This window comes from Leptonychotes weddellii, chromosome 4, assembly GCF_054177405.1.
Source record: "Leptonychotes weddellii isolate Sample4059 chromosome 4, ASM5417740v2, whole genome shotgun sequence".
In the NCBI taxonomy this organism is placed as follows: Eukaryota; Metazoa; Chordata; class Mammalia; order Carnivora; family Phocidae; genus Leptonychotes; species Leptonychotes weddellii.
This window is the reverse complement of record NC_138372.1, coordinates 71,343,694-71,359,835: the sequence shown is the minus strand read 5'-3', so window position 1 is coordinate 71,359,835 and position 16,142 is coordinate 71,343,694. Positions and strand designations below refer to the sequence as shown.

Sequence of the window (16,142 nt, the reverse complement as noted above, 5' to 3'; positions counted from 1 at the left end):
TCACTATTCTGCATGTAGCTGTCCAGTTTTCCCAGCACCTTATTAAAAAGATTGTCTTTTCTCCATTGTATATTCTTGCCTCTTTTGTTGTAGATTAATTAGCCATATAAGCATGGGTTTATTTCTGGGCTATTCTATTGATCTATTTGTTTTTGTTCCAGTACCATATACTCTTTTGATTACTATAGCTCTGCAGTATATGTTGAATCTGGAATTATGATACCTCCAGCTTTGTTCTTCTTTCTCAAGATTTCATTGGCTATTTGGGGTCTTTGTGGTTCAATACAAATTTTAAGATTATTCTAGTTCTGTGAAAAATGCTATTGGTATTTTCATAGGGATTGCATTGAATCTGTAGATTGCTTTGGGTAGTATGGACATTTTAACAGTTATTAATTCTTCCAAACCACGAGCATGGAATGCTTTCCATTTGTGTGGTCTTCAATTCCTTTCAGAGTTAGGGGTCTTTTATCTTCTTAACCAAGGAGGAGGTTAAAGATCTATAGGTATTTTATTCTTTTTGGTGCAATTGTAAATGGGATTGTTATCTTAATTTCTCTTACTGCTACTTCATTATTAGTGTGGAGAAAGACAACAGATTTCTATAAATTTTGAATCCTGCAACTTTACTGAATTCATTTATCAGTTCTAATAGGTTTTTTGGTGGAGTCTTTAGGGTTTTCTAGATATAGTATCATGTCTTCTCTTCTTCCTTACCAATTTGAATGCCTTTTATTTATTTATGTTGTCTGATTGCTGCAGCTGGGACTTCCAGTACTATGTTGAATAAAAGTGGTGAGAGAGTGGACATCCTTGTCTTGTTCCTGACCTCAGAGGAAAAGCTGTTTTTCACCACTGAGTGATGTTGGCTGTGTGTTTTTCATACATGGCCTTTATTATGTTTAGGTATTAAATTTTAGGTAATATTTAAACCGACTTTGTTGAGAGTTTTTCTCATGAATGGATGTTGTACTTTTTCAAATGCTTTTTTCCTGCATCTATTGAGAGGATCGTATGGTTTTTATATTTTGTCTTATTAATGTGATATATCACATTGATTTGCAATATTGAACCACCTTTGCATCCCTGGAATAAATCCTACTTGGTCGTTGTGAATGACTTTTTAAATGTATTGTTGAATTTGGTTTGCTAATATTTTGTTGAGGGTTTTTGTGTATACATTTATCGTAGATATTGGCCTGTAGTTTTATTTTGTTTTTGGTATCATGGTAATGTTGACCTCATAGAATGAGTTTGAAAGTTTTCCTTCCTTTTCTATTTGATGAAGTCTAACTTAAAGTTTTCTTTATGGATTGTATGTTTGGCATCATATGTAAGAACTCTCATTATAAACCAATGTCATGTAAGTTTTCTCCTGTTTGCTCTAAAAGTTATATACTTCCAGCTCTGACATTTAGGTCTCTGATCCATTTTGAATTTATTTTTGCATATGGTGGTAGGTAAGGGTCTAAATTCATCTTTTTTGTATCTGATATCCAAACATTCCAGCACCATTTGTTGAAGAGACCATCCTTTCTTCATTGCAAATCAATTGACCATAAATATGAGGGTTTACTCATGGACTCTCAATTCTGTTCCATTGATTTTTTTTTTTTTTTTTTTTTGGTCGTGATAAGGGTACTCTTTAATCCCCATCACCTATTTCACCCATCTATCTACCCACCTCCCCTCTGGTAACCATCAGTGTATTCTCTATAGTTAAGGGTCTGTTTCTTAGTTTTTCTCTCTTTCTCTCTCCTTTGCTTCTTTGTTTTGTTTCTTAAATTCCACAGATGAGATCATATGATATTTGTCTTTCTCTGACTTATTCACTTAGCATTATACTGTCTAGCCCTGTCCATGTCATTACAAATGGCAAGATTTCATTTTTTTATGGCTTAAAAATATATTCCATTGTATATAAATGCCACATCTTCTTTATCTATTCATCTTTTGATGGACACATGGGCAGCTTCCATAGTTTGGCTATTGTAAATAATGCTGCAGTAAGCATAGGGGTGCATATATTCCTTTCAATTACTGTTTTTTGTATTCTTTGGATAAATATCCAGTAGTGCTATTACTGGATCATAGGGTAGTTCTATATATAATTTTTTTGGGAAACTCCATATTGTTTTCCACAGTGGCTGCACCAGTTTGCATTCCCACCAAGAGTGCAAAAGAGTTCCATTTTCTCCACACCCTTGCCAGCACTTGTTTCTTGTGTTTTTTATGTTAGTCAGTGTGGCAGATGTGAGGTGATACCTCATTGTGGTTTTGATTTGCATGTTGCTGATGATGAGTACTATTGAGCATCTTTTCGTGTGTCTTTTGGCCATCTGTATATGTCTTTGGAGAAATGTCTGTTCATGTGTTCTGCTCATTTTTTTCTTGGATTATTTGTTCTCTGGGTATTGAGTTGTATCATTTCTTTATATATTTTGGATACTAACCCTTTACTGGATATGTCATTTGCAAATATCTTCTCTTGTTCAGTAGCTGCCATTTAGTTTTCTTGATTTGTTTCCTTCACTGTGCAGAAATTTTGTTGGTGTAATCCCAGTAGTTTATTTTTGTTTTTATTCCCCTTGCCTCAGGAGACCTATCTAGAAAAATGTTGCTATGGCTAGTGTCAGAGAGATTACTGCCTATCTTCTCATCTAGGATTTTTATGGTTTCAGGTCTCACATTTAGGTCTTTAATCCATTTATAAGTTTATTTTTATGCATGGTGTAAGAAAGTGGTCCAGTTTCTATCTTTAGCATGCGGTTGTCCAGTTTTCCCCACACCATTTGTTGAAGAGACTGTCTTTTTCCCATTGCACATTCATTCCTCCTTGGTGGAAGATTAATTGACCATAGAATTGTGGGTCTATTTCTGGGTTTTCTGTTCTATTCCATTGATCTATGTGTCTGTTTTTATGCCAGTACCATACTGTTTTAATTACTACCACTTTGCAATATAGCAAAAATCTGGAATTGTGATACTTCCAGTTTTTTCTCTTTTCTTTTTTAAGATATTTTATTGGAGAGAGGTGGGGGAGGAGCAGGGCGAGAGCTCAAGTAGACTCCCCACTGACCACGGAGCCTGACACAGGGCTCAATCTCATGACCCTGAGATCATGACCTGAACCAAAATCAAGAGTTAGGTGCTTAACCTACTGAGCCACCCAGGTGCCCGTTTTTTCTTTCTCAAGATTGCTTTGGCTGTTCAAGGTCTTTTGTATTTCCATACAAATTTTAGAATTGTTTGTTTTAGTTCTGTGAAAAATGCTATTGGTATTTTGATAGGGATTGCATTAATTGTATAGATCGCTTTGGGTAGTATAGACATTTAACAATATTTGTTCTTCCAGTCCATGAGCATGGAATAGTCTTTCCATTTCTTTGTGTCATCTTCATTTTTTTTTTTTTTAAGATTTTATTTATTTGAGAGAGCGAGCATGAGCGGGGGTGGGGGAGCAGAGGTAGAGGGAGAAGCACACTCCCCGCTGAGCAGGAAGCCTGATGCAGGCCTTGATCCCAGGACCCTGGGATCATGACCTGAGCTGAAGGCAGCCACTTAACCAGCTGAGCCACCCAGGCGCCCCTCTTTGTCATCTTCAATTTCACCAATGTTTTACAGTTTTCTGAGTACAGGTCTTTCACCTCTTTGGTTAAGTTTATTCTTTGATATTTTATTATTATTGGTGCAATTGTAAATGGGATTGTTTTCTTAATTTCTCTTTCTGCTGCTTCATTATTAGTTATAGGAATGCAACAGATTTCTGTACATTGATTTTGTATCCTGCGACTTTACTGAATTCACATAACAGTTTTAGTGGTTTTTTGGTGGAGTCTTTAGGATTTTCTATATATACAATCATGTCATCTGCAAATAGTGAAACTTTTACTTCTTCCTTACCAATTTGGATGCCTTTTATTTATGTTGTTGAATTGCTGTGGCTAGGACTTCCAGTACTATGTTGAATAAAAGTGGTGAGAGGGGCATCTAGGTGGTGCAGTTGGTTAAACATCAGACTCTTGGCTTCAGCTAAGGTAGTGATCTCAGGATCATGGGATTGAGCTCCATATCAAGCTCTGCACTCAATGTAGAGTCTGCTAAAGTTTCTCTCTTCCCTCCCCTCCTTGGGTGCTCACTCATGCATGCTCTCTAAAATAAATAAATCTTTAAAAAAAAAAAAAAAGTGGTGACAGTGGACATCCATGTCTTATTTCCCTGATAAACAGGGAAAAGCTCTGTTTTTCACCATTGAGTATGATGTTGGCTGTGGGTTTTTCATATATGGCCTTTATTATGTTGAGTTATGCTCCCTCTAGACCTAATGTGCAGAGGGTTTCCATCATGAGTGATTTGTAGTTTGTCAAGTGCTCTTCCTGCATCTACTGAAATGATCATATGGTTTTTATCCTATTGATTTATCACATTGATTGTTGCACATATTGAACCAGCCTTGTGTCTGATAATAACTCTCACTTGGTTGTGGTGAATGATTTTTTTTTTTTAATATACTGTTGGATTGGGTTTGCTAATATTTTGTTGAGGTTTTTTGCATCTATATTCATGAGAGATACTGGACTGTAGTTCTATTGTGGTATCTTTTATCTGGTTTTGGCCTTTATCTGGTTTTAGACTGAATGTGGAAGTTTTCCTTCCTCTAATATTTTTTGGAATAGTTTGAAAGTAGTAAGTATTAGCTCTTCTTTAAATGTTTGGTAGAATTTACCTATGAGGCTGTCTGGTTCTGGACTTTTGTTTTTTGGAAGTGTTTTGATTACTTGATTCAATTCATTAATGGTAATTGGTTTGTTCAAATTTTCTATTTCTTCCTGCTTTAGTTTTGGTAGGTAATAGGTTTCTAGGAATTTATCCATTTCTTCTAAGTTGTTCATTTTGTTGACATAAAGGTTTTCCTAATCTGTTATAATTGTATTTCTGTGGTGTTGGTTATTTCTCCACTTTCATTAGTTATTTTGCCTACTTGGGTCCCACTCCCTTTTAAGGAGTTTGGCTAAAGGTTTATCCATTTTATTGATCTTTTCAAAGAATCAACTCCTTGTTTCATTGATCTGCTCTATAGTTTTTTTAGTTTCTATTTTATTTCTGCTCTAATCCTTATTATTTTCTCCCTCCTCCTGGTTCTGGGTTACATTTATTGTTTTTTTTTCTGGCTCCTTTAAGTGTAAGGTTAGGTTGCTTTGAGATTTTTCTTGCTTCTTGAGGAGGCCTGTATTTCTATAAACTTCCCTCTTAGAACCACTTTTGCTGCATCCCAGAGATTTTGGACTGTTGTGTTTTCATTTTCATTTGTTTCCATGTAATTTTTGATGTCCTCATTGATTTCTTGGTTGACCCATTCATTGTTTAGTAGCATGTTATTCAGCCTCCATGTATTTGTATTATTCCCAGATTTTTTTCTTGTGATGGATTTCCATAGTGTTGTGGTAGGAAAGATGCATGAGAGTACTTTTTTTTTTCTTTTGTTGTTGTTGTTGAAACTTGTTTTGTGGCCTAACATGTGATCTATTCTGGAGAACATCCCATATGCACTTGAAAAGGATGTGTATTCTGCTCTTTTAGGATGGAATGTTCTGAATATGTCCGTAAAATCTATCTGGTCCAGTGTGTCATTCAAAGTCACTGTTTCCCTCTTGATTTGCTGTTTGGATGATCTGTCCATCAGTGTGAGTGAGGTATTAAAGTCCCCTATTGTTGCTGTATTGCTATCAATTACTTCCTTTGTGTTTGTATAACTGTTAAGTATTTGGGTGCTCCCATGTTGGGTGCATAAATATGTACAGTTATTGTATTTTTTGTTGGATTATCCCCTTTCTTAGTATATAGTGTCCTTTGTCTCGTTAACAGTCTTTGTTTTAAAGGCATTTTGTCTGATATAAGTATTACTACTCCAGCTTTCTTTGGACTTCCATTTGCTTGATAAATGTATCTCCATCCCCTTACTTTCAATCTGCAGGTGCCATTCAGTCTGAAATGAGTCTCTTACAGGTAGCATATAGATGGATCTTATAAGGTGATGGAGTAGATAAAAAAATGTCTTTTGGAGTGTTTAGTCATTATGTTCAAAGTAATTACTGATAAATAAGTATTGCCAATTTGTTACTTATTTGTGGTTGTTTCTGTAGATTTTCTCTGATCCTTACTTTCATGGTTTATTGGCTTTCTTCAATGATATACTTGAATTCCTTTCTCTTTATTCTTTGATATGTTACTGGTTTTTGATTTGTGGTTACCATTAGATTTATATATAGTATCTTCTGCATATAGCAGTTGATGGTCACTTAAGTTCAAACCCATTCTTTACTCTTCTCGCCCCACAAATTTTAGGTATATGGTATTTTACATCCTTTTATTTTTTGTGAAACCCTTGACTGATTTTTTTTTTTTTTTTTACAGAAATACTTTTTACTACTTTTGTGTTTTCCTACATTTCATACTCTCAACTTAAGGTCTTTCCTTTCCATTCAGAGTCCCCATTAATATTTCTTATAGAGCTGGTTTAGTAGTGGTCAGGAACTCCTTTTTTGAGAAACTCTTGATCTCTCCTTATATTCTGAACAATATCCTTGTAGATAGGAGTATTTTTGGCTCTAGATTTTTCCCTTTCAGCATGTTGAATATATCCTGCTACCCCCTTCTGGCCTGCAGTTTCTGCTGAAAAAGCTGCAAAATTTTTTTTCCTTATTGCTACTTTTTGCCATTTTAATTACTGTGTGCCTTGGTGTGGAATTCCTTGGGTTGAATTTGGTGGTGTGTGGGGGAGATCTCTGTGCCTCCTGGATGTGGATATGTGGATCTCCTGGATATATAGGGAATTTTTCAGCTATTTGTTGAAATAAATTTCCTGCCCCCCTTTCTCTCTCTTCTGAGATCCCTGTAATGCAAATGTTATTACACTAATGGAATCAATGAGTTCTCTAAGACTATTCTCGATCTGCCTATTTTCTTTCTTCTCTTTTGTTCAGCTTACTTTCTATTACTGTCTTCCAAGTCGTTTTTATTTCCTCTGCTTTATCTAGCCTCCTCTATGTTCCATCAAGTGTATTTTAAATTTCATTTATTGTGTTGTTCATCTGATTCTTTTGTATCTTTGTGTTAAGGGTCTCACTGATGTCCTCCACTCGTCTCAGGTCCAGTGTGTAGCTTTATGATCATTACTTTAAATTTTCTATCAGGCATACCACTTATATCTATTTTGCTTTGATTTCTTGCTGTGGTTTGGTCCTGTTCTTTCATTTAAGAGCTATTTCCCTGTCTCCTTGTTTTGTCGGACTTCCTGTGTCTATTTCTTTGTTAGGAAAGTCAGCTACTTCTCTTGCTCTTAACTATAAAAGTCTTATGTAGAAGAGATCTTTTCGTGCAGTGTTGCTTGTTCTCCAGGGCCTGGTGCTTCAGGGAATGTCTCTTATGGGTGTTGTGTGTGCTCTGCTGTTGAGTCTTGCCCTCTCTTTTCTTCAGTCCGGTTGTCTGCAGAGGCTGTGTTTGCCTATTGTGGGCAGCGTTTAACAAGGTGTGTGGTGGTTTGCTAGTGAAATGAGACCTGCTCACGCCAGAACGGAGTTCCTGCACAATGTGCCAGTCAGATGTGGTGTTGGCAGGGTTTCCACGGGTCTTCTCAGGGAGGGGGCCCACAGTGACTGGACTAAGGTGATCATGACTGGGAAGGGTGGATCCGCACAAGTGTGGGGTGGGGCTTGGTGTAAGCAAGTTAGGTAACAAATGTTAGTGCTGCAATGATTCCTGCAGGTATCCGTTGTTTATGTGGTGGGCAGGGGAGGGAAATGGCACCCGCTGGCTCCCTTGTTCCTAGAGGGGTCTCCCTGTGATCCCTCTCTTCAGGCCATGCTCTGAGATGAACAATTCACTCTCCTTCCCATCTACTGCTGGTGGTTTCAAACTGCTGGTTCTGTGCTGTATCTGTCCAAGACTCTTTAGGGGTGGGAACTCTGCTTCCTAATGCCCTCCAGGCTCTCCTGGAGCTGAGCCCATTGATTTAAAAATTCCTGCCTCTTAAGTCCCAGTGGTTGTAAGAACTCAAGAAATTGGCCTCCTCTCACTTTCAAAGGCAAATATTATGGGGATTCGTTCTCCCCATTTATGGGCTCCCCAGTGTGAAAGTGTTTTCTGTCCTTCGTGCCACTGTTTCCCTTCCCGCTGCGGATGGCCCTAGTCCGCTTTGCTCCCGGACCATGTCTTTGTCCTTTCTACCTTCTTTGATGTGGCCTCTTGTCTACCATTTATTTAGTTGTGGAGTTCATCCTGCCAGTCTTTGCATCATCTTTTGGGTTTATACTGATGTGAGTGTTACCTACTTGTATCCATGGGGCAAAGGGAGCTTAACATCCTCCTACTCAGCCATCTTCCCAGCTGCCCCTCTGCCCCACTGATCTTTATGCCTATCAGTATCCTACTGTATTGCTTACTATAGCTTTGTAGTAAGTTTTGAAATCAGGAAGTGTTTTTCAGAATTGTTTTGGCTATTTTGGAAATCCTTTGTATTTCCCTAGAAATTTTAGGATCAGCTTGAAAATATTTCAAAAAAAGCCTACTGGGATTTTAAGAGGGATTGCATTGATCTATACCAATGTGGGGAGGACTACCATTTTTTTTTTTTTTAAAGATTTTATTTATTTATTTGACAGAGAGAGAGAGAGACAGTGAGGGAGGGAACACAAGCAGGGGGAGTGGGAGAGGAAGAAGCAGGCTTCCCGCGGAGCAGGGAGCCCGATGTGGGGCTTGATCCCAGGACCCTGAGATCATGACCTGAGCCGAAGGCAGACGCTTAACGACTGAGCCACCCAGGCGCCCGAGGACTACCATCTTAATAACTGAAACTTCTAATTCATAAACGTGGAATATCTCTATGCCTTCTTTAATGTCTGTTTTATAGTATTCATTATGCAAGTTTTTTTTTTTTTTTTAAGATTTTTATTTTTATTTGAGAGAGAGCATGAGCAGGGGAGAGGCAGAGGGAAAGAGAAAGGGAGAAGCAGACTCTCTGCTGAGCAGGGAGCCTGACGTGGGGCTTGATCCCAGGATCCCAAAGGCAGATGCTTAACCAACTGAGCCACCCAGGTGCCCCTCATTATATAAGTTTTACACTCCATTTATTTTTAAGGATTTTTTTATTTTAGAGAGCAAGCACACAAGTGGGAGGGGCAAAGGGAGAAGGAGAGAATCTCAAGCAGACTGCTGAGCATGAGCTAACCCACAGCTCGATCTCAAGACACTGAGATCAGGACATGATCTGAAATCAAGAGTCAGACGCTTAACTGACTATGCCACCCAGGCGCCCCACAAGTCTTGTACTTCTTTTGTTAAATTTACTAAGTATTGAATTCTTTCTGGTGCTACTGTGAATGGAATTTTCTTCCTTTTTGGATTTTTCATTGCTAATATACAAAAGCAGCTGATTTCTGTATATTGTAGCCTGTGACTTACTGAACTTGTAGATTCTTGTCCATTAAGCTCCTCACTCCACCAGGCTGCTTTCTGGACCCTTTCCATGGTTAGACTTCTAGCAGCTGTCATTTCCTCCAGTGTCCAAGAGTGTAGATCTGATTCTTATTTTGTTTCTTGGCCCTCCAGTAAGGCTTCCCAGATTGTCTGAGGGCCCCCTACCCCTGAACTGCTCTGGAGGCCTTGTAACTTGCATGCTTGACAGACATTTTGAAAAAACTGTAAATTTTGAAAATAAACTACAGTTTCCTTTTTCTAGTTGAGTCCAGAAAATTCTGGAATATTCCTGTTTTGGACTTGTAAGATTAACTACACTGCTCAGGACCATTTTATAGCACAGTTTCTTTAAAAGAATAGTGACTACACTTCCAAAGGGCTTCATCTTAGATTGCATTTATTGAACTCTTCACTGTTTTTAGAATCTAGAGTTTAGATTGTGAGGCCAAAATGGGAATGTTCTCAAATGTTTGTCAACCAATAAGATCAATATTTATTAACGTTTCAACTTAAGATTTAAATTTTCAAGTAAATAAAAATCTTATGTCTTACAGCTAGGGATGCAAGGACTTGGTTATCCTTGTTGGAAAAATGGTTCTCCTCTATCTAGGGGAAGTCACTGTACAGTTAGGGACTGGGAAGCAGGGGGCTGAAATCTAAGGAGGTCTTTCTTGGAACAAAGCTAGTTATCAGTTACCACCAGAACATTATTGTAGCTAGAATTCCAGAAATGATGAATAGACGATCATCTTCTATTTGGTCTTCATGGATTATACCTGTGAAGCAAAAAAGACAGTTTGGATAAAACATCTAAAATATTTTACTAGCTTTTGGGAACACTGTGTGTTGTTTTCCCAATATACATTGCATTTTTTCCTCATTATGTAGCAATAGTGATTGATGTGGAATAGACCCAACTCACATTCAGCTTGAGGGAAGGCTGTGATGGGTCTAGATCAGTAAGAAAATCCTCTTCTCTCTCCCATCTTTTGTCAGGATGATTGGGTTAGTTTATAGCAATCCCATGGGCATGTGGTTTGGTGCCCTCAATTAGTGTGAAGTTCAAGACGCTTACCCAGACATTGGAATATACTACATACGAAGCTGGGAACTCCTGAAAAATTTTGCCACTCAGCTTCGAAGATGGCCACCAACGACCCTTGGCTTCAGTAGTCGTGCCATTATGCAGTCCTTTCACCTTGAATGTGGGGTGGACCTAGTGATTAATTTGTTTTTTTTTTTTTTTTTTTTTTTTATTTTTATTTTTGACAGAGGGACAGAGAGAGTGTACAAGCAGGGGGAGAGGCAGAGGGAGAGGGAGAAGCAGACTCCCCGCCCAGCAGGGAGCCCGATGTGGGGCTCGATCCCAGGACCCTGGGATCATGACCTGAGCCGAAGGCAGACGCTTAACCGTCTGAGCCACCCAGGTGGCCCCCCTAGTGATTAATTTGTAACTTGTCATGGAAAAAGTGATGGGATGTCACTTCTTAGATTAGTTACAAAACTGTGGCTTCCATCTTACTATGAGGGTAAGGCACATGACAAGTACGAGGTACACTACGTAGAGGTCCCTGGACGACAGCCAGTGAGACACTGAGGCCCTGAGTGCAGCAGCCTCTGAGGAACTAAATCCTGCCAACAACCACAAGAGTGACCTTAGAAAGGGATCGCCCTCGGGCGCCTGGGTGGCTCAGTTGGTTGGGCGGCTGCCTTCGGCTCAGGTCATGATCCTGGAGTCCCGGGATCGAGTCCCGCATCGGGCTCCCTGCTCGGCGAGGAGCCTGCTTCTCCCTCTGACCCTCCCCCCTCTCATGTACTCTCTCTCATTCTCGCTCTCTCAAATAAATAAATCTTTAAAAAAAAAAAAAAAGGATCGCCCTCTAGTTGGGCCTTCAGATGACACTGTAGCCCTAACAGCTTCACTGCATACTCAGGAGACTGTGAGCCTGAGGCCCAAAGCTAAACTGTGTCCAGATTCCTGACTCATAGAAAGTGTGAGATAAAAAGTCTTTGGAGTAATCTGTTAAGCAGCAAAAGTTAACCATCATTCTATCATAAGAAAAGCTGGAGGGCGCCTGCGGGGCTGAGATGGTTAAGCGTCTGCCTTTGGCTCAGGTCATGATCCCGGAGTCTTGGGATCGAGTCCCGCATCGGGCTCCCTGCTCAGCGGAGAGCCTGCTTCTCCCTCTGCCTCTCATGAATAAATAAATAAAATCTTAAAAAAAAAAAAAGCTGGATTTTATTTGCAACTGAAAACACATTAATACAACCTTTTCAATATTAAATTACTATTAGCAAGTATATTAGACATTAGTCATTATATACAAGTGAACTTAGGATTTACAAAAATCATGTAAAGAGAAATAAAACTCTACCTAGTCACAACTCTCTTCTTCTCATAGGGCAAATTATGTATGAGGGCTCAATTCATTCAGAATCGCTTATAATACTGAAGGTTTGGCCAAGGTTTACTTTTGATGATTTACATTGTTTATGTGTGTAAGTAAAAAGTGATCACAGAGGAAACTGAAAACATCTATTGGTGTGAAAGTACTTTTGAGGACTTTCAATATCTGTTTATATACAAGTTTTAAATATGCTAATAAAAATGATTCTTACTTGGTACTGTTCACTAAAGCAGATCTGGAAGGACTTCTGGTTAAGATTTTTTTTTTTTTTATCGATTTTCTGTACCTGAAGCTCAATAAAACAAAAAACTCCAACTTCACTGTATTCTTAGAAGGGCCTCTGAATTAATGCTTATACATGCCAATCTGAGCTCACTCCCTAAGGAAAAGCTTTTGTTTTACAAGGTTCTCGGAGGAAGCAGGGTCATATGAAAAAGCCAGTGGGTATAAATTGGGAGGGGAAGACAGTGCTGACTTCTTACATTCAATTTTTGAGCATGTTCAATAAAGGGATGTTCTTTCTTCCCTGCCAAAATTCTTCTCTCAAATATCCTTCTCATATATTCAAAAATGTGCTTGAAGAGTTTTTTGGTTCTGTTTTTACAAAAAATGATATATATATCAAACATGTTTCTGCTAAGTAGACAGGATTGGAGGGAGAGTGAGAGGTGGATTTTCCTTTTCTAAATTACATATACACTTTTGTATTGTTCAATTTTTACAACAAGCTTGTATAATTTAAGAAATTGAAATAAAAAAAAAAATGTTCCCTGGGAGGGTCTCACTTGTAGTTTCAGCTGAATTTCTTCAATCATAACGTAAATCAATACCTATCTGAGCACCTGAGAGAGTGAAGTGAGAAGTGGAGGAAAGGGAGAGAGGTATGCCGAAGGCAGGTTGAAGGAGGGGACACTCTGATAATTGTGAAAGAGGCAAGAACCTGGGAGACGAGGGGAGGGCTGTGTGCCGGGGAACAGGGTCGGGATTCAACAGTGGGACTTACACATTTATCTAGTTATCTGCCCAGGAGATGACTAAAGTAGTGACTGGGTAGGGGATGGTTTCCTCAAAAAGGGAAGTAGGATGTTCTCAGTGGATGGCTGCAGTAGTTAGGTTTCTTCCCAGGAAATAGCAATTTACTTCAACCAGTAAGGTGGGACATGAGGCATGGTCTAGGTTTGAGTGTGAAGCTGGTAGGAGAGAGTTTTCTCGAGTACCAGAAATAGAACTAACTCCAGTAACCTATAAGGAGGAATAACAAGGATGGGGGGGGGGGTACTAAGTAATAGGAGTGGATAGAAAGTGATAGGGTGGCTGAGAACTAAGGGATATCATGTTCTTCCTTAGCAAACTGAGGAGATCTTGAGGTCTATACTTGGTTTTTAAATTTTGAATATGAAAAAAGATTCCAAACAGGCAACAAATGAAAAAACAAAACACAATCTAACTCACCACTCCGTGGTTAACAGCTGGTTTTAAATATGATGGTTAAGCTTTCAAGGTCTTCATTCTTTAAATTTAATTCTTCAAGCAAAGTCTCTATAAACTGTGTAAACACCACATTTTCCTGAGAATGCTTCTGAATGCCAAGAATTGGGGTCAGTCTGAAAAGACCAAAAATATTAAATGCAATTCCATGAAATGAGGACTAAGGGGCTCCTGTCTTCTCCATAGCAGAGGGGATTTTTGTCACAGCAGAGAAATGAAGTCTTTCTGATTTAACAAAATTTCCAGAGACAGAAGGCTTTACTAATAAAGGCAGAGAAGAAATCTCAGGAAAAGAATGAAAGATCAAACATACTGTTAAGAAACCTAAAAGCCTGAATCTATAACATGTTCTTCATTATGCCAGGAAAAGCTACCAAGTTCTCAGAAATGAAAATGAAGTCTTTCCACTTAGGGAAAAGAAGCTGTGGAAAGAAGCTTAGAGGTGAGAACTGCTTTAAAACCATACTGAATGTTTATATCACCTGAATAAAAAAAATAAATGATAAACAGGATTACCTTTTGGATGAAACCTTAATTTTTTATTTTTAAAACACTAAATAGATGAATTACATCTTATAAGGCACTTAATACAATCTTCTACGCACTCTGCTTCTTTCCCAAGTCACTTCCAATAAACAACTGATTTCATTGAAAATTACTTTTGAGAATATATGCAATGTCATTATTCACTTTTATTTAAAAGTCATGCTTACTAATCAAAGATTAAGACCATTACTTTCCATAAATTAGATATGTAACTACATATAATAATTATGTATATATTATGTATAATCTCCAGAGAGCATGCTTCACAGAGCCTTTGTAAGGTATATTTCTGGAAAGCTTTTGGTGAGAAAATTCTTTTGTCCTTGAGTAGTCTTATACTTACCACAAAGGTCTTCCAGATGCTTTGTGAACACCGGTGCCACCAGGCACATCAAATATAAATAACCCTCTGACTTCAATCAATAAAGCTCAAGGAATCAGAGTGGAGCAACTCCACGGTAATGAGTGTGGAAGAGGAAATGTTACGTTCTCAGAGAGTTCTTGCTTGCTTAGCCATCTTACAGAGAAAGCAGAAGTAAAAGGAAATCTTTGCCACATTGTCTAAAGACAGCCGGGACCTGGAAGAGGTGGTAAATTCTCTCTCTCTCAAGGTATCTTACCAAAAACTGGAGACGAGGTGACTCCAAAAGTCCAGTGAAATCCACAGAGTTCTAACATGGGAAAACCACTATAGTGTATTCCTTCCCCACCTCTCCTGTATTTCTCTACAGCTGGAGAATGCACTACCAGGTTTTGACATTTTAATGAGCTTTATCTGCAGGTATACCCCCAAAGGGTAACACAAGCTTTCCAAGGCCAAGCCCACGCTGGGCACTTGGGCAAACTTAGGCATTTGTGGCCAGCTTTTCCTGAGTCCTCTTCCTGCCATGAAGGTGGAACCCAGAAGTCAACTCTGGCTTTTCCCACACGAATAAAGTTGCTCTTATCCACAATACAACCAAAGTTACTGGGGGTTGGATAACTTCAGCTAAAATAAAACCAAGAAGTCAGGAGGCAGATCAGATCCTTCAACTCCATACAAAGGTAGCTTTTGTGTATATTTAAAAATGGTATACATGGCACATCCAAAACAATTTCTGACTTTCAAAGAGACTAGTATTGGATTCATATATGAAAACAAGGTCTCAATTACTTCTCAAAGTGCCATTGGTATGTTTTAAAATTTAACCCTCAAAATAGAAGTAAATGGTGATAGCTAGATTTCTCAACCTATGTGCCCATATGAGAGCAGACAATGGGAAGATTAAGCAGCTTTAAAGAATCATTCTATCAAGTGCCAGGGTTATAAAATATTTTAGGAACAGTGATACTTCTCTAGCAAACTTCTAAGACTAAAATTATAATAACTTCATTATGTGTTCATAGACACCTAAAAGTTTTGTTTACAAAGGAGGGAAGACAATGATGCAGAAAGACCCTCAGCTCACCTCCTCCACACACTGAATCTACGCCTACATGTTGAGCAATTCCCCCTGAAGAACTAGGGCTGACTGAACAGGGATAGAGGGACCACACAGAGAAAGGAGAGAGAGAGACACAGTAACAACAGTAATCCAACCCCCTGCCCCGCCACGCCCCCATCTTGCCAACTGCAGTGGGGAAGGTAGTATCCAGAGACCAAAAGTACAGCTCAGCCCTGTGGCAGAGATAAAAAAGACGCACTTTAAAAGAGCATCTAGAATATGAAGGAACCAGCTCTAGAGCATCTGAAAAACGGCAGGGAGCTGCTAGAACACTCTCCCTGGGTCCCAGGTACTGGCCAGCACCATTGTTCATATTCCCTGTCCACCCTGACTGATAGCATAGATGGGAGCTGGCCTGCTGCATCAGTGAGCCTCAGTCCCTTAGGACCCCACTAGCCCCAGCTGCCCTACTGCACAGGAAAAAAAAGGCTGTAGATTAAAAGAACAACTGGAAGATAATGGAATGAGTTCTAAGGGCATCTGCCAAAAGGCCAGGGAGCTGCTGGAACACACTAGTATCAAAGGTGCTGGTGAGTGCCATGGCTCATGTTCCCCTCCCACTTCATAGCACCGACAAAAGCAAGGTCTGGGCACCCTAGCCACCTGCCACAGTGAGCCCGGGCCCCTAGCCCACCAAACCCTACCAAATCCAGCTGCCCCTACAGGTGGCCCTCCAACCCTCGCCCGCTAGAGCTCTAGCTGTCTCCCTAAGGTAGCCCCAGTGAAGTACACACTGAACCAC

At 39.2% G+C, this 16,142-nt stretch overlaps 1 protein-coding gene and 1 long non-coding RNA gene across 6 annotated transcripts in view; one reads left to right on the top strand and one right to left on the bottom strand.

The window, feature by feature from the left end:
* The window catches only part of LOC145721317 (uncharacterized), a 71,065-nt gene that overhangs the window by 29,560 nt on the left and 25,363 nt on the right, over positions 1-16,142 (top strand). Inside the window, exon 6 of one of the 3 annotated variants that reach the window (XR_014144988.1) lies at positions 13,735-13,872. The exons of the other annotated variants lie outside the window; for them this stretch is intronic. This is a non-coding gene — a long non-coding RNA (uncharacterized LOC145721317). Of the gene's footprint in view, positions 1-13,734; positions 13,873-16,142 lie in introns of those variants that run through there. 3 annotated transcript variants of the gene reach the window in all.
* RPAP2 (RNA polymerase II associated protein 2) overlaps positions 9,125-16,142 on the bottom strand; it is a 79,248-nt gene continuing 72,230 nt past the window's right edge. For 2 of the 3 annotated variants that reach the window (XM_081818792.1, XM_081818793.1), the window contains 2 exons: positions 13,335-13,486; positions 9,125-10,250 (listed from right to left, as the gene is read on the bottom strand). In XM_081818792.1, the coding sequence (XP_081674918.1) occupies positions 13,345-13,486 (142 nt within the window). In that variant the 3' untranslated portion in view covers positions 9,125-10,250; positions 13,335-13,344. The remainder of the gene's footprint in view (positions 10,251-13,334; positions 13,487-16,142) is intronic. The other variant, XM_081818794.1, reaches the window with a different exon arrangement.